The sequence below is a fragment of the Carex rostrata genome, chromosome 8, assembly GCF_964058835.1.
Source record: "Carex rostrata chromosome 8, lpCarRost1.2, whole genome shotgun sequence".
NCBI lineage: Eukaryota > Viridiplantae > Streptophyta > Magnoliopsida > Poales > Cyperaceae > Carex > Carex rostrata.
In genome coordinates, this window is record NC_135925.1 from 6417221 (window position 1) to 6436993 (window position 19773).

Genomic DNA, 19773 nt, shown 5'->3' on the forward strand with positions numbered 1-19773 from the left:
TTCTTGTGATCGGGAAAAAAATGGATGCGCCAAGTCTAGGTCAAGCTGTGAACCCCCTCAAATCGAGCAAACTTGAAACAAGCATCTTTATTTTTGCTAAAAATATTGTATATTAGATTATTATTGTTAACATCTTTGACTTTCATTTGTGCTTGAGAAACCCTAAGGGATTATCTCTCTTCTTGATGAGTGTTGATACGTAATTCTTAAAATTAAATTCTCAATAATCCCTTTTTTTTCTTTACTTAAAGCATTAGACTTTGAGTTTAATTAGGTTTTACATCTTTAGGAAATAAGTAAATTTTTAATACTTAGACAACATATGCTGATGTAAGTAAATATGACCATGTTACCAACAACAATCTTGTAATGTTAATAAATAACATAATTAGGTTTGGTTTGCACTTAATTTTTAGACAATTTATTTTATGTAGCAGTACAATTGATTTCTTAAGAGTTTGTAATTTATGGAGTATATAATTTTGTAAAAAAAATATCAATGTATATACACACACCACGATGGCACTTTTTATTCATGTTATTTGATATCATGTTAGGGGTGCAAACGGGTTGGATATTATCTGACCGTATCCGACTCTGTATCCAAAAATTTAATACGGATATTCGATATCCAAATATCCGTGCGGATACAGATACGGATATGGTTTTACCACTATCCGATCAGTATCCGATCCGTTTGCATCCCTATATCATGTTGTATGCCGATATTGAATTGTTGTACGATATTTGATATTAGATTCGAATCAAACTATTATTTGATATCATTGGTACTTAAAATCCAAAACCATCACATTATCAAATTATTATCAGAGATCACGATTCAAGGTAATTAAAAATACAATATTAAATAAATTCTTTATTGACATCTCTCAATTTTTGAATAATAATTATTTTTATTGGTACTTTTTTTTATAAAAATATGTTTTTCACGTTGCAAACGCAACGGACACGGTACTAGTAATTAATTTATGCATCATTCGTAATTATAAAATACTCTAGTTAAACTAAAAATAATAATTAGAATAAAATTCTGTGGTGCGTGTTGATCATGTTTATAATCAATTTAGACATCGTGTCATCCTCTTTGGTGTGTGCTGATCATGTTTATAATCAATTTAAACTTCGCCTGTTATGATATAATCACCAAAACTCCCAAATGAAATCTAATTATATGTTTTCCATATCCATAAATTAATCAATGCGTACGTAATCACACAAATAAACTCTAATGAACTTACTATAGAACCATTCAACAATTAAGTTGCTCTCGTATTTTTAGCCGAAAAGGAGTTTTTATGTTTATTTAAAAGAAGCAAACTGTACTTCTTATATCTCCGGGAGGATATCAAACATCAAACATCAAACCGGGCCATTCCAACAATAGATTTCAAAACAAGAACAGTAATTATACGCAAAAACACGGCATTTACCCTGTTCAACTAATTAAATAACATACCATAATAGCAGAGTCACGGCTACAAAGTACGGTGTCATAACACTACAATAACACACCACAACAGACCACTTTTCCCACCTGAACCAACTGCTAGTTTGACAACACAACTACAACAAAAGGGGTTCATATAAACAATGATTCAAATAAAAGACCAGTTAACGAACATGAAGGCAAAACAGTGGGGCGAATCATCTTCATCTAGAACCTTCCAAACCACCGCTTCTTCATACGACACTGGCCTCCCCATGCTCGACATGCATATGCCTCCTGGAAGCCGTGCAAAACCCTAGAATCAAACATTCAAAAGAAGAGATATATAAGACAGCATATTGATGAATGACTTGCTGAGAAAAAAAAAACATCAAAATTACTATGAAGTTAACTCTGCAGACCCAATAGAAGTCCAAATTTAAGGGTCCATTAGGGTCTATAACACCTCAGTTTTACATATAAAAGGTACATACAGAACAATTGGACCAAAATTAAACCCTCAATTCCATGGAGTTCACCTGCTTTGTCCAAATAATGAAACTACGATTGGGTAATACCTGTTGCATGATTTTGTTAAATTCAGAGCAAAGCGCCTTGCGACCAGTTTCATCAAGAACAGATTCAATCCGTATCTCTTGGAGAGCTATTAGTGTTGTTTCCAGCATATCTAAACCAGCTTGGTTTGCAAAGCTAAACACTGGGGAAGCCTACAACAAATCACATATGTTATTAGTTTGGAATGGCCAGTAAAGAATCAATTAATTATACCAGACAGTTGTTGAACCATACAAAGGGAATCTTTGGTTAAACCTTAATCATGAAAATAAGCATACCTTCAACGAACAGCACAAGACGGAATCAGAATGGTGCCAGAGAAGCTTCAGCAAGGCATCACCACCATCCTGACAATCCCCTCGAACAAGCTCATTTCCAGTATGAGCCCTAAACATTCAAACAGCCGAACATTAGAACATATCAGAAACCCATATCTGCTAGTAAAAATACAATCCAAAGCTCTAGACCAAAGCAATTAAGCATTACCGGTAACTTTTTGAAACCCATTCAGCAAGGGTCTGCGCCGCTGGGGATGCATTCGCTTGCTTCATACCGATCTGGGTGCAACCAAGGCGGGAGGGTGCTATGGCCATAGCAACTCTTTGCACTGAAGCAACAACGCTCCTCACATACTGCCGTGCCATCACAGCCACACTATCACGAAGGTGATTCTCATAAGCAAATTGGAACGCAAGTGTCAAGACCGATCTTGTTCCAGTAGAGTTCATGTTGTCATTTGTATTGCGGGTTGACCCATTCGAACCAATCTCAAGGGTTGACGCCAAGTCCAGGGTTCGATTGGCAGCTGGTGCATTCTGCATAGTTTCATAACACATAATTTGAGCAAGTAAATACATGGACCAAACAACGTTAAATAATGCCATATAGTATGCGAAAGCCAAGTGACAATTTTTTTGTTTGGAAGAAATGGAGAAAGAGAATCTACCGATTTAGGTTCAAGTGGAGTAACACGGAAACCAGAAGCAAGCAATGGGGCATCATCAGCAAAAGACTCATCAATAGGTGCAAAAACAAGCTGTGCACATGCTCCAGGGGTGTTTTCATCAACTCCGGTACAGAGCTGTATTTTTCAAAAGATAAGTCAGTTCCAGTATGTCCAATATTAATTCCAGATCCCAACTGCTGAGCAAAATTTCAACAATATTTTAGAGAAGGGGCAATATACCAAGACAGTGTCCATTTTTTTGTTTAACTAAAAAGTAGAGAAGTGATTCAACTTGAAAAAGTGTATAAGGCGGATGAAAAATAGAACAATTTCAATATTGTCAGAGGTAAGAATGCATACTTGGAGAAAATACATGTCCCTTGACAAAAGAAGCTCATCTTGATTAAATCCATGATGTCCCTCAAGCCTAACAACCTCCAGCAACTGAAAGCACATAGTAACTAGTTATTTCACGTTTAAACATCAGAAACCAAAATTACAAGTGTGAAAATGGGCTTTACACGAGAAATTTACACTATTAGGTAGCCTAGTTGCAAAGTTCCAAATGACCACAGAATTTTATTTAGGCGACTCGTAAACATATAATATTCAACATTACAAGCTTACCTCCTCATTTTCAACAGTATGAGCTAGAGGCAAAATGACCTGACTTCCCCAAAAGCCAGTGTTGGATCTCAGCCCAGGTGGGAAAGGGCTATGAGCCCTAAATGACGAAGCAGAGTAGGCATCAACACCGCAATCAGCCCACTCTGAGCGGTGCTCCCTCAGAAACTGGACAAGGAGAGCCGGTGGCACATTCTACAGCAGAAAAGACAGTTTTTCAGAAGAATACAAGAAAAAGTAGTTCGGTTTGAGGGATGGTCATGCTAAGGCAAAAGCAAGAGAATACCCGCAGGAACTTCAAGGATTTTTAATAAACTTAAGTACTCCATCAAACTTAAAAGATATCTCCATACTTCTATTTTTTTCTTTATTGATTATTTTCTCACTGCATTCTCACAATAACTTGAATTAAAATAGTTCCTTCTTTTGGTCCATAAACATGAGTGATGCGAAAGAATAATTAAGACTCGTCTTTTACATAAGAATATAAGATATCGCTCAGTTAACAAAGTAAAGCAAAGTACTTAAGCAACATGGATGCCACAATGATCCTTCTCTTGAAAATTTTGAACAGAAAATCAGTACCTGGAGCAACATGGATGCCTTTGCACACAGGACACCACCACCAAGAGCAGAGAAGAGAGCTAGATTAGCATGGGTCCCAAGAAGCTTATCAGGAGATGAATTTACTGCAACAGTGACATCATCGGAACCGTCATTGCTCAGTACTGTCCAGCCATCATCCACAAATCCATTTACTGCGTCATTGAATCCCCTGTGTAAAATGACAGTTTTTTTCAAGTAGGAAATCAGTCATATTTAATTTAATATTAAGAATGCAACAAATTTTTAAAGGAAAACGATAAAAGCAAATTCAACGTAGAAGTTGGGACAGTAAGGTAAAATTACCGGCTAAGCCTCTGGCTGAAAGTTCTCAGAACGGCAGGCTGGCGAGTGCCGGTGAAAGAAACCTCACCACTCAATTCAAGAGCAATTTGTCTTATATGACGTAAAGCCTGTCGAAGTAAAAAACCAGCAATAAATGAGTAACAGAAGCGAAAAAGAATGTGTAGGTAAGAGTAAGTGTGTGAGAGAGAAAGAGACTAACTGCTATTGTTGCTTTCTGTGCAAGAACTTTTGGTGATTCATATAATGGCCGGATAACCTCTGGCACATTCCATACCTGAAGAAGAAGTATATTATATACATAAGAAAAAATGAGCTAGAAGGTTGGTAAATTCCCAGGAACACAGCCCTTAATTGATTGCAATTGCTGTAAGGCCAAAGGATAAAAACTGCTGGCACTCAAATAACTGTCGTTCATGGTTCTGGTTGATCCCCATTCAACAACTGCTTGCAAAACTTAAACAACCTATTACAATTTAAACTAATAAACTATTACTTTAGTGTATAAACCTAACGTACGTCCCTTGTTAAGCCCACACACGTGGACAACTATGTATATCTACCAAGTTGTGTATGGGCACAAGTACAACACATGAAGTGACGAGAAAGCACAACTTACATCCCAGTCGACATGGTCAACAATATGAATCATGGATCCACCACCTTCACAAGGCCTGATAAGGTATCCACTTGGAAGCATCTCAGCTCTGACAAACCCTGCTGTGGTGGGACCAGCTGGCCCCCCGGTTGACGGTGTCAAGGACCTCTCACAGATCTGTTAACAGAGGCATAAAAAAGGAATTTGGTCCTTTAAAACCCATATGAACTATAAAAAACAACATATCTTTGTTCTATTATGCATGCTCCAGACGCATCTAATTTCCTAGGTAGAAATGAACAACTTTGGGAATGAAAAAGAAAGAAAAAAATACAAATAAGAAACATATACAGTTCACGCACCACAAGACTACCGTCATCTAAGGCAGTGGAGTAACGCAGTGTCCAAAAGTCACGAGCAGCGGCTATTGTTGTAGGTGCATAAGTCTACAAAAGGAAACAGCAAATAGAAGAAACTAAAGTCAGAAGCCAGTTCAAAAAAATATGATCAGCACTTACAAAAAGAAGTATATATAATTGAGATTGAAAACCCAGTGCAGATACGTAACCTCTCATACAAAGAGGAAACAGAAAAGAAAGACCGTGAATGCATATTTCACATAAGAATCAGAAAAGAAGTATGGACCTGCATGTATATGAGCTCGATATTACCACCGTTGCCGGTGGGAACGATAGTAAGCACATCAAGGCGGCGACAGTCGCGAAACCAAGATGGCCGATCTTTCAGTATCTCCGCAACCTATACAAGTAAGAAAATTAGATAGTCAATGAATTTAATCTGGTACAGATATCAATTGCATGCACCTGAAAGCAAAAACAAATGTACTTCAAATTATTAACCTGTCCACTCATAAACTAATTTATTTGACAAGTCCTCAAACTGTCTCCAATTTCTCACATTTTATGATAAGAAAAAATTATGAATGGAGATTAGTTTGGGCATGTTTTGGTGAAAATAGATGCAATTTGCAAAGGATACTTGGTATACTTATTCTCATGTTGTTTTCGCGGAGCTGACATATAATTTGTATGGTAAACATGCAAGTCCAATTTTTCTTAAAAAAAAAGACATTAAAGCATAATACAATTAGTAACATACCTTAGTGGGCTCAAGGCCCACAAGGCCACAGGCTCGAGCCGCAACTCCACTACAATTGTGGGAAACGGCAATGATTCCAATGGAATCCGGACCAGGCTGAAAAAAAAATACAAAAAAGAGCACGTCAATTAGCTAAATATACTGGTAAAACTACATTGAATTGGACTAAATGAAAACAAACAGTCTAGAAATTCCACATATTGCAGAACAATGTAGAGGTTACTATGAAGATCTTATTTTCAAAAAAGTTTAAAATAGCATAGAGAACTATTCCAAATTCCATAAAAAGCATAAGTTTGCAGAAGAAGGTCCAGCATTTATACATAATTGTAGTAGACCTTATTGTCATTGTAGCAGATTTTCTAAATAGCTTAAGAACAATGAAAGCATTTGAATGGTCATAGTGGAACTTAGCAGTTCTAATAAAAGCAAGGTATAGTCAAGTACCTTCATCCCCACCAATGGGACCCACTCAACAGAAGTTCCTGTAGCTTTCGACAGGAACTCGGCCAATGTCTCCTCAGCTATTGCTAGTAGACTGTCCAATGACATCCAATGAAAAATCAATTAGAAGCAACACGAGTGAGAAAAACAAAGGCAAAACCATACTAAAATGAATAACAAATTTTGCACTCAGCAAATTAAAATGTGAACTCAAAAACTATGCAATGTTTTTAGCAAGATGATAATTATAAACTGTAAAAACATCAATAACTACTCTCTACAAATCTCCCCTTCAAATTATATTGATATTTAACTGTGCTCACACTTTGTGATGGAAAATGAGTTGCATTATTCAATCAAGCCTGATGATAGCATGGTCTTAGATATCAACAATAGAAGTTCCCGATATGAAAAATCAGGGGCTAAAATAAAACTCACCTGGCAGGGTTGTTGGCATCCCTAGGAGGGTTCTGAGACACAGGATTTTGCTGACTGCGTTGACCGCTTGTCACCACCGACTCGCAACTTGTGTCTGTTGTGGCTGCAGATGTGTGCTAGAGTACAAGAAAAAGAAACTCAGCTATACTAACAACAGGATCACAAAGTAGGAGTACAGATGTGGTTTAACTTTGAGACATGAAAGTTGCTACCACAAATGCTCAAAGGTTCTCTTTTAAAATAAAAAGGTAACAAAAGAAAGTTCTACAAATTACCCAAAAACATGCTTTGTAAAACGAGCATATACTGGCAAGACTAAAATGATGACAGGATCTTCCATTTACATTTTCATGGACAGAATATATCAAAACTGGGCAGAATGTATCGAGGAACCAATTAAAACTGCTCCGTCCCAGAATAGTTTCTGGCTTCTCATAAATAATAGGCCAAATGTTCATCGAACAGATGACATGAAATACCAAGTAAAAAACATATCAGCAAAGGGAAGCAAAAAGTATACATGGTGAATCTGTTGCCGCATGTAGCCATTCTCATACACGAGATGAGACACCTGCTTCTGGAGGCGATCATTCTCCTCCATTAACAGCTTGTTCATGGCGGACAGCTTGCGGTTCACTGTCTGGAGACGTGATGCCTCCTTCCTCTGTTTCTCTCGGCATCTGCAAAGAAAAATTCCAACAGTTGATGAGAGGAAAGAATAAGTGAAAAGTGCACTCCGGATTTAAATTGGAAAAAACAGGTGATTTATTTTAATCTTTATGGAAGTATAAATTATAAAAAAAAAATACATTTGCAGAGCTATAGGTTATAGTATTCCATATAAAAACCATGCATGATTCCTATGTTTGCGAATGAAAATTCACGTTCATTTGTATCTGTCCATGTTTCTCAGACTGTTCATGTAATTTATAATGTTGAAAGGAAAGAACCTGGAGTACCTCTACCCCCTAGCAAAACACGATAATTAAAACTAAAGCAAAAAGAATTTGTGATAACATAAAATATCTTTTTAGAATTCAAGCAAAAATATTCACCCAAACTTCAAAGTCCAAAAGCACAAAAAGAATTGAACTTTCCGCTAATTCAGAAAGCTCGGATAATTTTGCATCCGAATTTAACAATGCTGTGAATTGAAGCGGATCAGAGCACCACAATTCTGCTTAGAAGTCCGATAAAACCTCATGACATTTTATATTTCATGTATCTTACGAAAAAGATAAAATTAACTACTCGCTTCAATGTTGGGAGACAGACTCGACTTTGCATATAATAGAATACAAGAAAAAATATCTTCAGAATACAGAAAAAACAAAACTTTGCTCCAATGTGGTCCATTTTTTTCTTCAGCTAAATTGCCAGTTGGCTTCCATTATAACATAATGGAGCTCGGTACATGAAGAGAAACACTTCTGGGGCTTTCATCACTGAGAAAACCCACAGCTTCAGATAAAGTTATAAACGAAAATACAAACCTTCGATTCTGAAACCAGACTTTAATCTGCTTAGGCTCAATGTTACACAGAATGGGGCACTCTCTAATCAGCTGTTGCCTCCTCAACGAGCTTGGCTTGGGGCACTCGTTGTACACTCTCTCGAGCGCCTCCACTTGCTCAGGCGTATACCTCACATATTTCCCTCCCGCATCCAACCCCCCCATGAGGGAGTTGGAGCTCCCCTTGTCCTTTCCAACCGAGGTCACCGGCACCATCGCCATATGTGAAAGGAAGAGATCGGTCGACAGTTCCTCTCCTACGCATCCGCGGGATTGGAGGCGCTGAAAAACTAACCCTAACCCTAGATTTGTGAGGCTTCTCTCCGCGCGCCCATGGAATTTTCTCTCTTTATATCACTGTTTGGTGCTTTGTGAGCTTCTAGGTGTGATGGATAGATATAAAAGAGAGGAAAGGCAGCAGAGAGACAGGAAGAAAAGAGATTGTAACTGATGCTGCTATTATGTTGTTTGGACCTGGTTCATTCCGTTTGAAAATAATAATCTGACTTATTGGGGGGCCCCACTAGAATATTTGTGTGATACTGGACTTGTAGTTTTAGAGCAGACAAATTTTACTAACATCAAATACGCTTCACAGTCCATACTGTAGAGTGGAAAGTTTCATCCCGGCCCCTAGTTTAACCAAAATTATAATTACTCTTTTGTCGTGTATATAAACAACCCGCTCCGAAGCGGACTAAGGATACATTTGGATGGAAGTTAGAATAGCTAAAATAGTAAAATTTAAGAATAGAAAATAAATAGTGATTTTCAAATTGGTATAGAAATGATGTTATTCAGATTAGTAAAGCTAGCGTGTGATGTGCTCACCAAGATATTTTGTGAGCACAACTCCAAAAGTTCATCGAATCGACTTCAAACGCTGAATCCAAACCGTTGAAATCCATGTACTTAATGAGTATGCATGTACATGCAAAATTTTGAAAATTTTGAGTTTATTTGCTACACAGTCAAGCGGTCAAAGAAATAAACATTTTATAAGTTAATTTATAAGTTGTTTTATATATTCAATTTTTATTATTTATTTAACCGCTTGATCTTGTAGCGAATAAACTCGAAACTTTCAAAATTTTGCATGTATATGCATCACTCATGAAGTACATAGATTTCAACAGTTTGAATTCGACGTTTGATGTCGATTCGATATACCTTTGAAATTGCGTTAACCAAACTCTCTTGATGAGCACATTACATCTTAGTTTTGCTCTTAAGTTTGATCTGATCAACAAAATTTTCTTTCGAGTTGTAATCGTTGTTAAAGATGGGAAATGATATGAATAATTATAGGTAGGGGGGTATATTCGAAAAGATTCATGTATCAATAGGGGCGCTGTAGTGAGGCGCAGTGCCTGCGAAGTTGTGCCAGTCTACAGACCACTTTCTATAAAGTAGAGAGAGAAAGAGAGCACGAGTAGTATAACGAGGAAGAATAAATTCCTGCATGCACCTGGCGTTTAAACAGTGCAATATATTTTATACACTTAAATCGGGACCCAAACAAATTTTGTAACCAGTGGGGACCACACATATTTTTAAATGTGAAGTTGTGGAGAATATATAGGATTTTCCCAGGAATAACTTTTGTATTCTTTTAATACAGGGTTCTATTCTTTCGAAGGAAATGTAGGAGGGTAAATCAACACTTTAGTAAATTTAATTTGATTTTACTTGTGGCCGCAGCCGCTGCACAGGTGTTGGTGGCTTTTATGTCCTCTGTGATACCCACGGACTGTGTTGGGGCTTCCGACATTTTAATACATGAACTTAAACAGATATAAGTAAGATTATAACCCATCAACCAGGGGTATCAATGATGGAACCGAATCGTCTGCTCCCCTGGGTGTAGGAAATTCCTGCCTCCAGAGTCACTGCAGAGTGAGTCTCCATTAAAATCTAAATCCAAAACTATTTTAACCCTAGACCCTTTAACAGTAACCGGACCCACCCCGCAGTGACTCTGGGGGCAGGAATTTCCTGCACCCCAGGGGACAGGAGATCTGATTCCATCAATGATACCCTTTTAGCCGTTTATCCGATTCATACCGTATTCGATAAGGCGAGTATGGATAAAGTTTTTTTTCGTTAATTTATTGGATATGAGTATGGGTAAAGACTTTTTTTTGTTAGCCAAACAGGTAAGGATATGGATAAACGCTATTTATACCTGGTACTCTATAGGTTAATTATATAAAATATAATATGATAATGTTTGAGCAATAATTAGTGAGTAATTTTGTTATTTAGTGTATTATTTTTACTGTAAGAAAAATATTAAATATATTATTTGTATGTTTTGTTCTTTAATTAGATAATTAAATATGTCGGAATATATATTTTTGTTTTTGAATTCTCTTGTTTTATGAAAAATATGATTTAGTTGAAATTGATTGCACATTTATTTTTCTTTTTCTTTTTTATTAGTAATATTATTGCATATGTGAGAAATAAATGAGTTTTGATGTTTTATTTGTAAAATATAATAATTACTGTTTCGTTACTTGATAATTTTAACAGGTAAAAATAAGGTAGAATAAGGTCAAATCTTAATAGGTAAGGGTAGGGTATGGATATGAAAATGCTTCCATCCTACCCGTACCATACCCATTGACACCCTTACCATCAACTAAACGAACACCTAATATATCTGACAAATGTAAAAAATTGTATTCTTCGCTACCATTCAGCAGCCATTGCACGCTAGCGATGGCCCATGGTCGCTATTAACTCAGTTTTCACGTCTCCACAATAATTGGGGATTCGTATCATCTCAGGTATTGCAGACGATAACCCTCACTTTACTGTTTGAGATTAAATCTCAACCGGTTTAGAATTCGGATTAACGTAGGGGGTAGGATTATTGGGCTTTGTGATTTGTGCCGAGTTAAAATAAACGGTCTAGAACTAATAATTGTAAAAGATTCCCTTATCAGATATTGCCTCATTTCCAATTGTGTTTCTTTTCATCCAATATATTTTTCATCTGTACTTATTTTTGTAACCATATTATTCCCAACTCCAAGGATAATGAATATGATGTTGAATATAAAAAATAGATATATAAATTGGCTAATAATTAATTATAATCATAGTATCACTAAATTATATTTTAGTACAAATACATAGGCACACATAACACACTCACATCCTTCTCCTCCCAAATTTAAGTCACAGCATAATTCCTATTGGATTTTGATTTTGGATTCCTATAATAGAGGACTATACCCATAAATATTGGAGAGGATGTGAATTCAATAATTGAAGCCCAGATTTGTTCCTATTATCAGATACAAAAATTGTATCTCTATTTTTTTTTTTACTCGATTGAAATCCCGCAATGATTCAGTGCTGTTAGTGTTCCAAAATGTTTACCAAAGCAATATATCGAGATTAAAATAAGTGAATCGTACCTATTTTTGTGAAACAAGTCCAAAGGACTTTTCTTTGAAGCAAGGGCAGAAAAATGTCCGTTTCATTTTTTTATTTTATTTATAGTAAAAGAAAAATAGGTAAAGCCTTCAAATTTCATACCGCCCAACTAGATTTTTTCTGTATGGGTTTCAAATTCATGACCTCTCACGTGAAAACCATGTATAGTTAGCGGAATGGATCCGAAAAGTGTTATTTTACAAGGAATTGCCGAACAAATTTAAAAAATAAAATAATAGATCGTACAGAGTTATTATGCTCTCCCAAAAAAAAAAAAGAGAGAACGGTGCTGAGATTGATTATCACTCCAAACGAAATATTGTCAAATTCTTGGTTTATTGAGAACTTTGTTCTGAGATTAATTCTATGGAAAACAAGTTAAATTAATATTCATTGGTTTTGAAAAACTGTTAATTATGTATTTCTATATTATTTTGTTTAGTATACAAATTAACTAATAATGTCGTCAAATCCAATTAGAATATGGCATGTTTTGCTTGTAAAGACGAGACAAAAATTTGAAAATAAATTTATTCTGTTCTAAAATTTTAGATTAGCACATTTAGCTGACAATGACTATTGAAATAAAATAGACCTTCAAATTTTGCGGACTATCTTCTGTTATTACCATTTTCGAAGGTTCCAACCAAACAATAGTTAATGGAGCTATCTAGAGTTGAAAGATTTGCTCCCTCCTACCTAGTTCGATTAAAAATAGGCATGAAAATTCCTCACCAATAAAATTTAATGATATATCATATTTTTACTCATAATAGCATTATAGTTAAATAAAACCAATTTTTCAAAAAAAAATATATATATATACAACAACGAAGTCCAATTTTATCCATATTTTTTTAATATATCAAAGGCAAATTTAAGACAAAATAGTCTTCTAAAAGGCTCTAAAACTGTGCTCCATAAAGGGTCACGTGGTGGAAAAGAGGTGCATGACTGCATTTGCTCAATGTTGTTCACCCGCTCTAAAAGAGGGACAATGGAAGGAGAACTTTACTATAGCAAGGGGGAATGAAGGGAACTTCACGTACTATTTTGCTTAGATATGCATACCCCCACGATTTGGAGTGTAAATTTATTTTGCGGAGGGGACGCCTCCCCCATTGCCCTCTCCTTCCTTCTCTTTAATGGGGAGGTTTTCCTATCCGTTCTGAAGCATAGTCTAAAAGAACTTAAAAGAAGTGTGCTGTAGTGGGTGCAACTTTAGTCTTATATTTTTGTCGGTAAAATTTAATTTAACTACACAAAGCGTATTTAAAATTTGTAGGGTTAAAATACATTATTGATTTTGTGTTCCATATTCTTATCTCCATTTTCAAAATCCTAATAATCGATCCAAACAACTCAACATGATATTCATATTATAATGTGCTTGAAGATCAAATTTTATATTTTTTTAAATTTTGCTTACTATCTTTTTAGATACGTACAAAATCACTATTTCGGATGGTTTAGAATTATTTGAAAACAATAACTTTGTATCTATCTGAACAAATGGTTAAATAAATACAAAAAAATACAAAATTTGATCTCCAAACAAATTTTTAAAAAGAAACATGTTAAATAGTTCAAATCGACTATTCATACTTTAAAAAACAGAGAAAAAATATTGAGCATAATTGATGCGCAACTAATAATACATTTTAACCCCACTCATTTAAAACTTTCTTACACAAATGTCATACCACGGAAATTTTTGTTTTGTGCAATCCCATACTAGATGAACATATGCGATGAGAGTCCCTGTGCCGCTAGAGTGAAATTCTGCTATATAAATAATATGCATTCGATCAGGGACAAATTTACACTCGACTCCAAAGGTCCGAAATTTTTAAATATACCATTTTAAGAAAATAAATAAACCAAAACACCATCGGTGGCTGGATTTAATAAAAATAGCATGGCCGCTTTGGCGCGAAGCGGGTACCCTGAACGTGGCCGCTATGGTGGGAATCGGCCACTATATTGGGCCGGCTTTAGGCCCAGCGGGGTGGCCGCTTTGGGGGGTAGCGGCCAGGGCCGCTTCCTGGGGTAGAGGGCACCCTGATAAAATATATATATATACAGAGTTGTATTATTGAGGAGAGAGATATTCATTTGACGCACAGAGGTCATATGCCACTAGTGCCGCTTCACCCTGTTGTTTGTTTTTGTACTTTTTTTTACTCTAGTGATGTCATATACTGTGATTTGTTATATCAGGATGCTTATCTTTCTTTCATGTTGTTATTTATTGTACTATTTTGCTTTTATCTTTCATCATTTTTCGTCACAGTAAATCTGAACGTAACGATTTGTAAAACAAACAATAAAACAACAAATAAATCACAAATAAATCAAAACAAACAATAATAGTGCGCCTAAATAGGTGTATGCATGTTAATACAATAAACGAGTAAACAAACAATAAATCACAAATCTAAACTTGAGCGTCGGATAAAAATACATTGCTTGCATCTTTCTCAACCTGAAAATTTAATAACAAAAATGTATTGTTACTCCTCTTTCTCAACCTGAAAATTTCATAACAAAAATGTATGAGTTAACTACCTCGTGCATCTCGAGCAGCTCTATTTTGTTGTTCTTGTGTATCCCGGCGAGTCTGATGTCCTCTCCTTCTATTATGAAGTAAATCAAGCCACATCGGAATCCTATTAACTCGCCTTCGACCCAAGGTAATATTTTTGTCATTTGGAACAAGGATTGGGCCTTCATTTTCCGGCCAATCAGACTGATTGTCATACACATGCCATTCACCCAGCCATGTGTTGATAAGTGTCTGTATGTGGTAGTAGTAATGTACAAACCTTCCAGGGTCAATGCCACGGAGACGGCACACTGCCAGAACATGAGAACACGGTATTCTGTTTAATTGTGGCTTCTGGCATGTGCATGTAACCGTGTTCTCATCCATGATTACCACCGTGTATTTATAATTCGCATTGGTAGACCGGCCAGAAGCGTCTTTCATGTATGCATTAACTTTCTCTTGTGTGGATGTTATCTCAAACTAGTTCCAGTTGCCAAATCCACCGAGCGTCGTCATAGATTGTGACCTCCCGCACCGTTTGTTAATCAACTACGAAAAATACATTGCTTGAAATTAATAAAAATTACAAAAATAAAATAATTTAATTAAAATAACATACCTCGTGCACACGACATGAGAACTGTTGACCCTGGCTTGCTTCAAATTGCGCTTTTGCCCTCCTTTGAGCAAACCATTGCTGACATTTGTAAAACGTGTCCTCAATTATTGCTGCTACCGGCAACCTACGAGAAGATCTAAAAACATTATTGAGCGACTCGGACCCGTTCGTCGTCATAATTCCCCAACGGAAACCCCCATTCAACGCCTGGAATATCTTCCATGGTTTAGGACATTCGTTCTCATCTTGATCTAGATACTTACCCACACCATCCAACCAATTCAGAGCCCGATCACATACATCTCCCATTGCTTGCATTCCTTGCTCATATCTCCTCATCTTTCTCTTCGCCACACATATCCTGAAGTACTTGATTGCTTCTTCATTGCAATGATTCTTTGTCATATTTTCTGCTATGTGAGTAGCACAAAGACGGTGAACGCACTCATCCTCATCTTCCTCATTCCATCCCAGATCATCCTGTCGAAACACCTTTTTTATGCCCTTACCCCTATCAGTGATGACACACACAAACCTGGAGCGAATTACATTGCGCCTCAACCATTGCATGAACCATGCACAATCTTCAAAATTCTCTGTATCTACCAATGAAAAAGCCAACGGGAGGAGCTGATTTTTTGCATCGTACCCGGTTGCAATCAACATTTTACCTTTGTACCGGCCTGCTAAGAAACAGGCATCAACAGTGATGACAGGTCTCAGGTGTTGGAAAGCCTCTATGCATGGTCCAAATGCCCAAGCCGCCCTATTAAAGTACCTATAAGGTCCAGGCTCACCAGTTGGATATGAGGTAACATCAAACAATGTACCTGGATTTTTTCGCTTAATTGCCTCCAATAAGGGGACTATAAGCGCATATGACCCCTCTCAACTACCAAATTGGCGGGCAATTGCCAACTCCCTTCCACGCCACAATTTATTGTACGCTGGTACCTGACCGTTGTACGTTTGTGCACAAGCTATTCTGATAGAAGTGATACTTAAATCTACGTCATTTCTCATGTGCGCCGAGATGCAATCGGCAACCATAGCAGCGGTCAACTGTGCATGATCTATTCTTGTGGCATCCGCATGACAAACATGTTTTGTTGGGCACTTGGATACTTTCCATTGTGTACCAAAACCAGTGACCCTTGCATTAATGTACCAACCACATCTGGGGTCCTTGCACTTGAACCTAATTCGTTGTTTGTCAATGTGCGTATTCTTAATCTCTTTATTACAAAGAATGTGAAACTTGTAAATTGCAGCTTTCATTTCCTCCTTTGAATCATAGGTTTGTCCCTCTGACAATTCATTTTCAAACTCTGCATGTCTACCAAATAACCCCACATTTGCTTCCTGAAAACCTGACAGGTCATTGAAAGCTGCAATCGGGTGCTCAACCCCGCGACCCATTATCCGAAACCCTTTATCAACCTTGAATTTTTTTGTCTGCCCGAGCACAGGCCTCGTATCTGCTGTGTCACTGTGATCGCTCATGCAATCAGGATCAACATCCCCCCAATTTTCCTCTGCCTCTTGTATTTCCGGATCCACCGTCTCCTCAGTTTCCTCCGGATCACAAGGCTGGGCTCGGGATCGATGGGAGTGCTGACTATTAGACGGTCGGTCCCTCTGGACTGGGGCTTGACTACTCTCAGGCATGTCAATCGGCAAAGGGATTCGGGACCGACGGGAGGGCCGACTAGTAGACCGTCGGCCCTCCTGAACTGGGGCATTACTACTTTCAGGCATGTCAATCTGGAAAGGGGGTTGGGACACTGGACTTGAGGAGGTTGAGGCATTAGCCCGAATAGCACCCTGGATTAACCTTGCAAGGGGGTTAGGACGCTGGACTCGGTTAATCTCCACAAAGAGTTCAATTATCTTGTATCCACCCCCAGAAAAACTAATTGTCTGGTTGTACAGTACCTGCCAGACTCCATCATTCTGAACAGGAAAAAGTTGGAAGCAAGTTTGGCCTGAACCAGTGGGCATGCTAATTTTGGCCTGAATATCAAGGTCATATCGATCCTGATTCAATCCGAGGTTCTGAGAAATAATCGATTTCAGAACCAACAAATCAGTACCCGAGATTACAGGTATCACAGAAACAGGCCCGATACTGTAATAAACCCCATTAGGGCCTGTTAAAATCTCACCACCAGTGTAAATAGATACCATAACAGCCATTTGGTATGAGTATAAGAAAACCTAAAATTAAAAATTAATTAAATTAATTATAAATACTAATTTTTTTTTTATAAGAAAGAAAATAAAATACTTACAGCTGAAGCGGCACTAGTGGCATATGACCTCTGTGCGTCAAATGAATATCTCTCTCCTCAATAATACAACTCTGTATATATATATATTTTATCAGGGTGCCCTCTACCCCAGGAAGCGGCCCTGGCCGCTACCCCCCAAAGCGGCCACCCCGCTGGGCCTAAAGCCGGCCCAATATAGTGGCCGATTCCCACCATAGCGGCCACGTTCAGGGTACCCGCTTCGTGCCAAAGCGGCCATGCTATTTTTATTAAATCCAGCCACTGATGGTGTTTTGGTTTATTTATTTTCTTAAAATGGTATATTTAAAAATTTCGGTCCAAAGGTGCTTAGCCATTTTATAATTTTAAAAAAAATAATTACGTAGGTTGAAATTTTTTTTTTTTAAAAGAGGCTAAAAGCCCATTTCATTGCTGAAACAGTTAATTACAAAATGCCAACAACCAGAAAACTAATGTTAGTTTACGTAGGTTGAAAAATTGAATCTTTATTTTCGTAAAGTTTTACCAAATACTAGATGTCTGATTGTAGTTTAGTAGTTATGACTTTATTTTATTCTTAAAAAGTCTTAGACACAAATTCAACTAATAAAAAAGAGAAGGGGTTATACCATTTTATGGTGACACATCTTGACACTATATTTTTATAAGTCATTTTGATAATTTCAAAATTCGAATAATCGATCCAAACCGTTCAACGTAATGTCCATATTAAAATGTGCTTGGAGACCAAATTTTATATTTTTTGGAAATTTATTACTATTTATTTATAATTTTTTAAAATTGTTGTTTTTTAATGATTCAAAATTGCCTGAAAAGAACAATTTTGTATACATCTTAATAAATACGAAAAAAATTTCAAAAAATGTAAAATTTGGTCTCCATGCACATTTTAATATGGAGATCATGTTTAATGGTTCAGATCGTCTATTTGAATTTTAAAATCACAAAAATAACTTATAAAAATATGGCGTCAAGATGTGTCACCATAAAATGATGTAATTGGATCCCTTCTCAGTAAAAAAATTAATAATTATATATTTGGGTATATTTTATGTTTCAGTCTCCTAATTAATTTTCTGGTTCCGCTCATGCATTCGATCTAAAAAAGGTAAGCAAAATCTTTGAAGACCGCATCACTTATTTTTTACGAGATATTTCGTAAAGAAATCTGTTGTCAATAAATATTGCGTCATTTGTTGGTTCCAAATCTTCTTATTATTTTTATTGTTCAGGATATAAACAACAACAAAAATAGAACACCTTCGTTTATATTCTGTCGAATATGAGAAATGTTCTAGGTTTGGTCAAAATCAGGCCTGTCATTCAACTCTTACACCGTACCCGCTATGAAGCGATTCCACGCAGAATATTATATTGGACGACACCAACAAAAGCTCTTTCTGCCTAAGGCCTTCGACTAAAAAAAAAAATGCTCTTTATTGTAGGTAAAAATATCGTATATTGGTTTTATTTATATTACAAAATCATAGGATCGCCGTCAAACGGCTTGCTAGTTGCTACTTGCCACAGTGTCATCTGCAACAATGTTTGACAAGTAAAATCAAATTAAAATAAAATAGGTATTATATTACTTTAAAATATGAATAGGATAAAAATACACAACTGAATGACTGATATTGTCCACTGATTGCACTATACATTTATTTTTTCTATTCTTAAGTTCGAACAATTGATCTGAATTGCTCAGCACGAGCTACGTATTAAAATATTTTTACGGACCAAATTTTATATTTTGGACCATTTTTTACTATTATTTTCAGACAAACATCACTGTTTTCAAGAGATTTTGAGTCATCCAAAACAATGGTTTTGTGTCTATGTAAAAAAAAATATTAAATTTGGTCTTCAGACACATTTTAATATGAAGATCATGTTAAACAATTCGGATCAACTAATCAAACTTTGAAACGGAAATAAGAACGTGAAGCATGGTTGGAGCACAAAATCAATATTATATTTTATACCGCACTGTTTGCTATGAAACGATTCCACGTAAATTACTTTTATTTATAACATAAAATCATCGACAAATGTTATGGCCCCCTAGCCATCATATCGAGCACATATCGAGCACGTCCCCCAACTAGTTTAACTAAAAAAACATTTCATTGTTATAAATAGAGGTTTAAAAACTTGCAAGTAACTTTATATAAAAAGTTATAAACAGAGCTTTGAAAGCTTCAGTATGAGTGCTCATGAATTCTACTTTCAATAAATATAAAAACAATGACTTCAA

At 36.4% G+C, this 19773-nt stretch overlaps 2 protein-coding genes across 2 annotated transcripts; both read right to left on the reverse strand.

The window, feature by feature from the left end:
- Positions 1 to 1446: 1446 nt before the first annotated feature.
- Positions 1447 to 9011, reverse strand: LOC144557753 (homeobox-leucine zipper protein HOX32-like). Its single transcript, XM_078306327.1, has 18 exons — positions 8592 to 9011; positions 7619 to 7778; positions 7099 to 7214; positions 6664 to 6754; positions 6217 to 6312; positions 5743 to 5856; positions 5460 to 5543; positions 5119 to 5274; positions 4702 to 4776; positions 4503 to 4609; positions 4179 to 4368; positions 3597 to 3788; positions 3330 to 3413; positions 2970 to 3104; positions 2510 to 2838; positions 2302 to 2410; positions 2026 to 2175; positions 1447 to 1763 (listed from the first exon to the last, which is right to left on the reverse strand). Exons 1-18 carry the CDS (start codon positions 8831 to 8833, stop codon positions 1617 to 1619), a joined length of 2577 nt encoding a protein of 858 aa, XP_078162453.1. The 5' UTR covers positions 8834 to 9011; the 3' UTR covers positions 1447 to 1616.
- A 5871-nt stretch (positions 9012 to 14882) lies between these two features.
- LOC144558054 (uncharacterized) lies at positions 14883 to 16893 on the reverse strand (the record flags this gene model as incomplete). Its single annotated transcript, XM_078306760.1, has 4 exons — positions 16666 to 16893; positions 16122 to 16458; positions 15226 to 16055; positions 14883 to 15086 (listed from the first exon to the last, which is right to left on the reverse strand). Coding segments are annotated over exons 1-4 (1599 nt in total), but the record flags the coding sequence as incomplete, so codon positions are not given.
- Between the last annotated feature and the right edge of the window lie 2880 nt (positions 16894 to 19773).

Bases quoted from the DNA above. Each gene is read 5' to 3' on its own strand.
- LOC144557753 (XM_078306327.1), bottom strand. From the start codon at position 8,833: ATGGCGATGGTGCCGGTGACCTCGGTTGGAAAGGACAAGGGGAGCTCC. The intron at 7,215-7,618 runs GTATACTTTTTG...CTTGTACTCTAG, and splicing joins TGCGGCAACAGATTCACCAT to CACACATCTGCAGCCACAAC. The intron at 4,610-4,701 runs GTTAGTCTCTTT...TTACTTCGACAG, and splicing joins CACAGAAAGCAACAATAGCA to GCTTTACGTCATATAAGACA.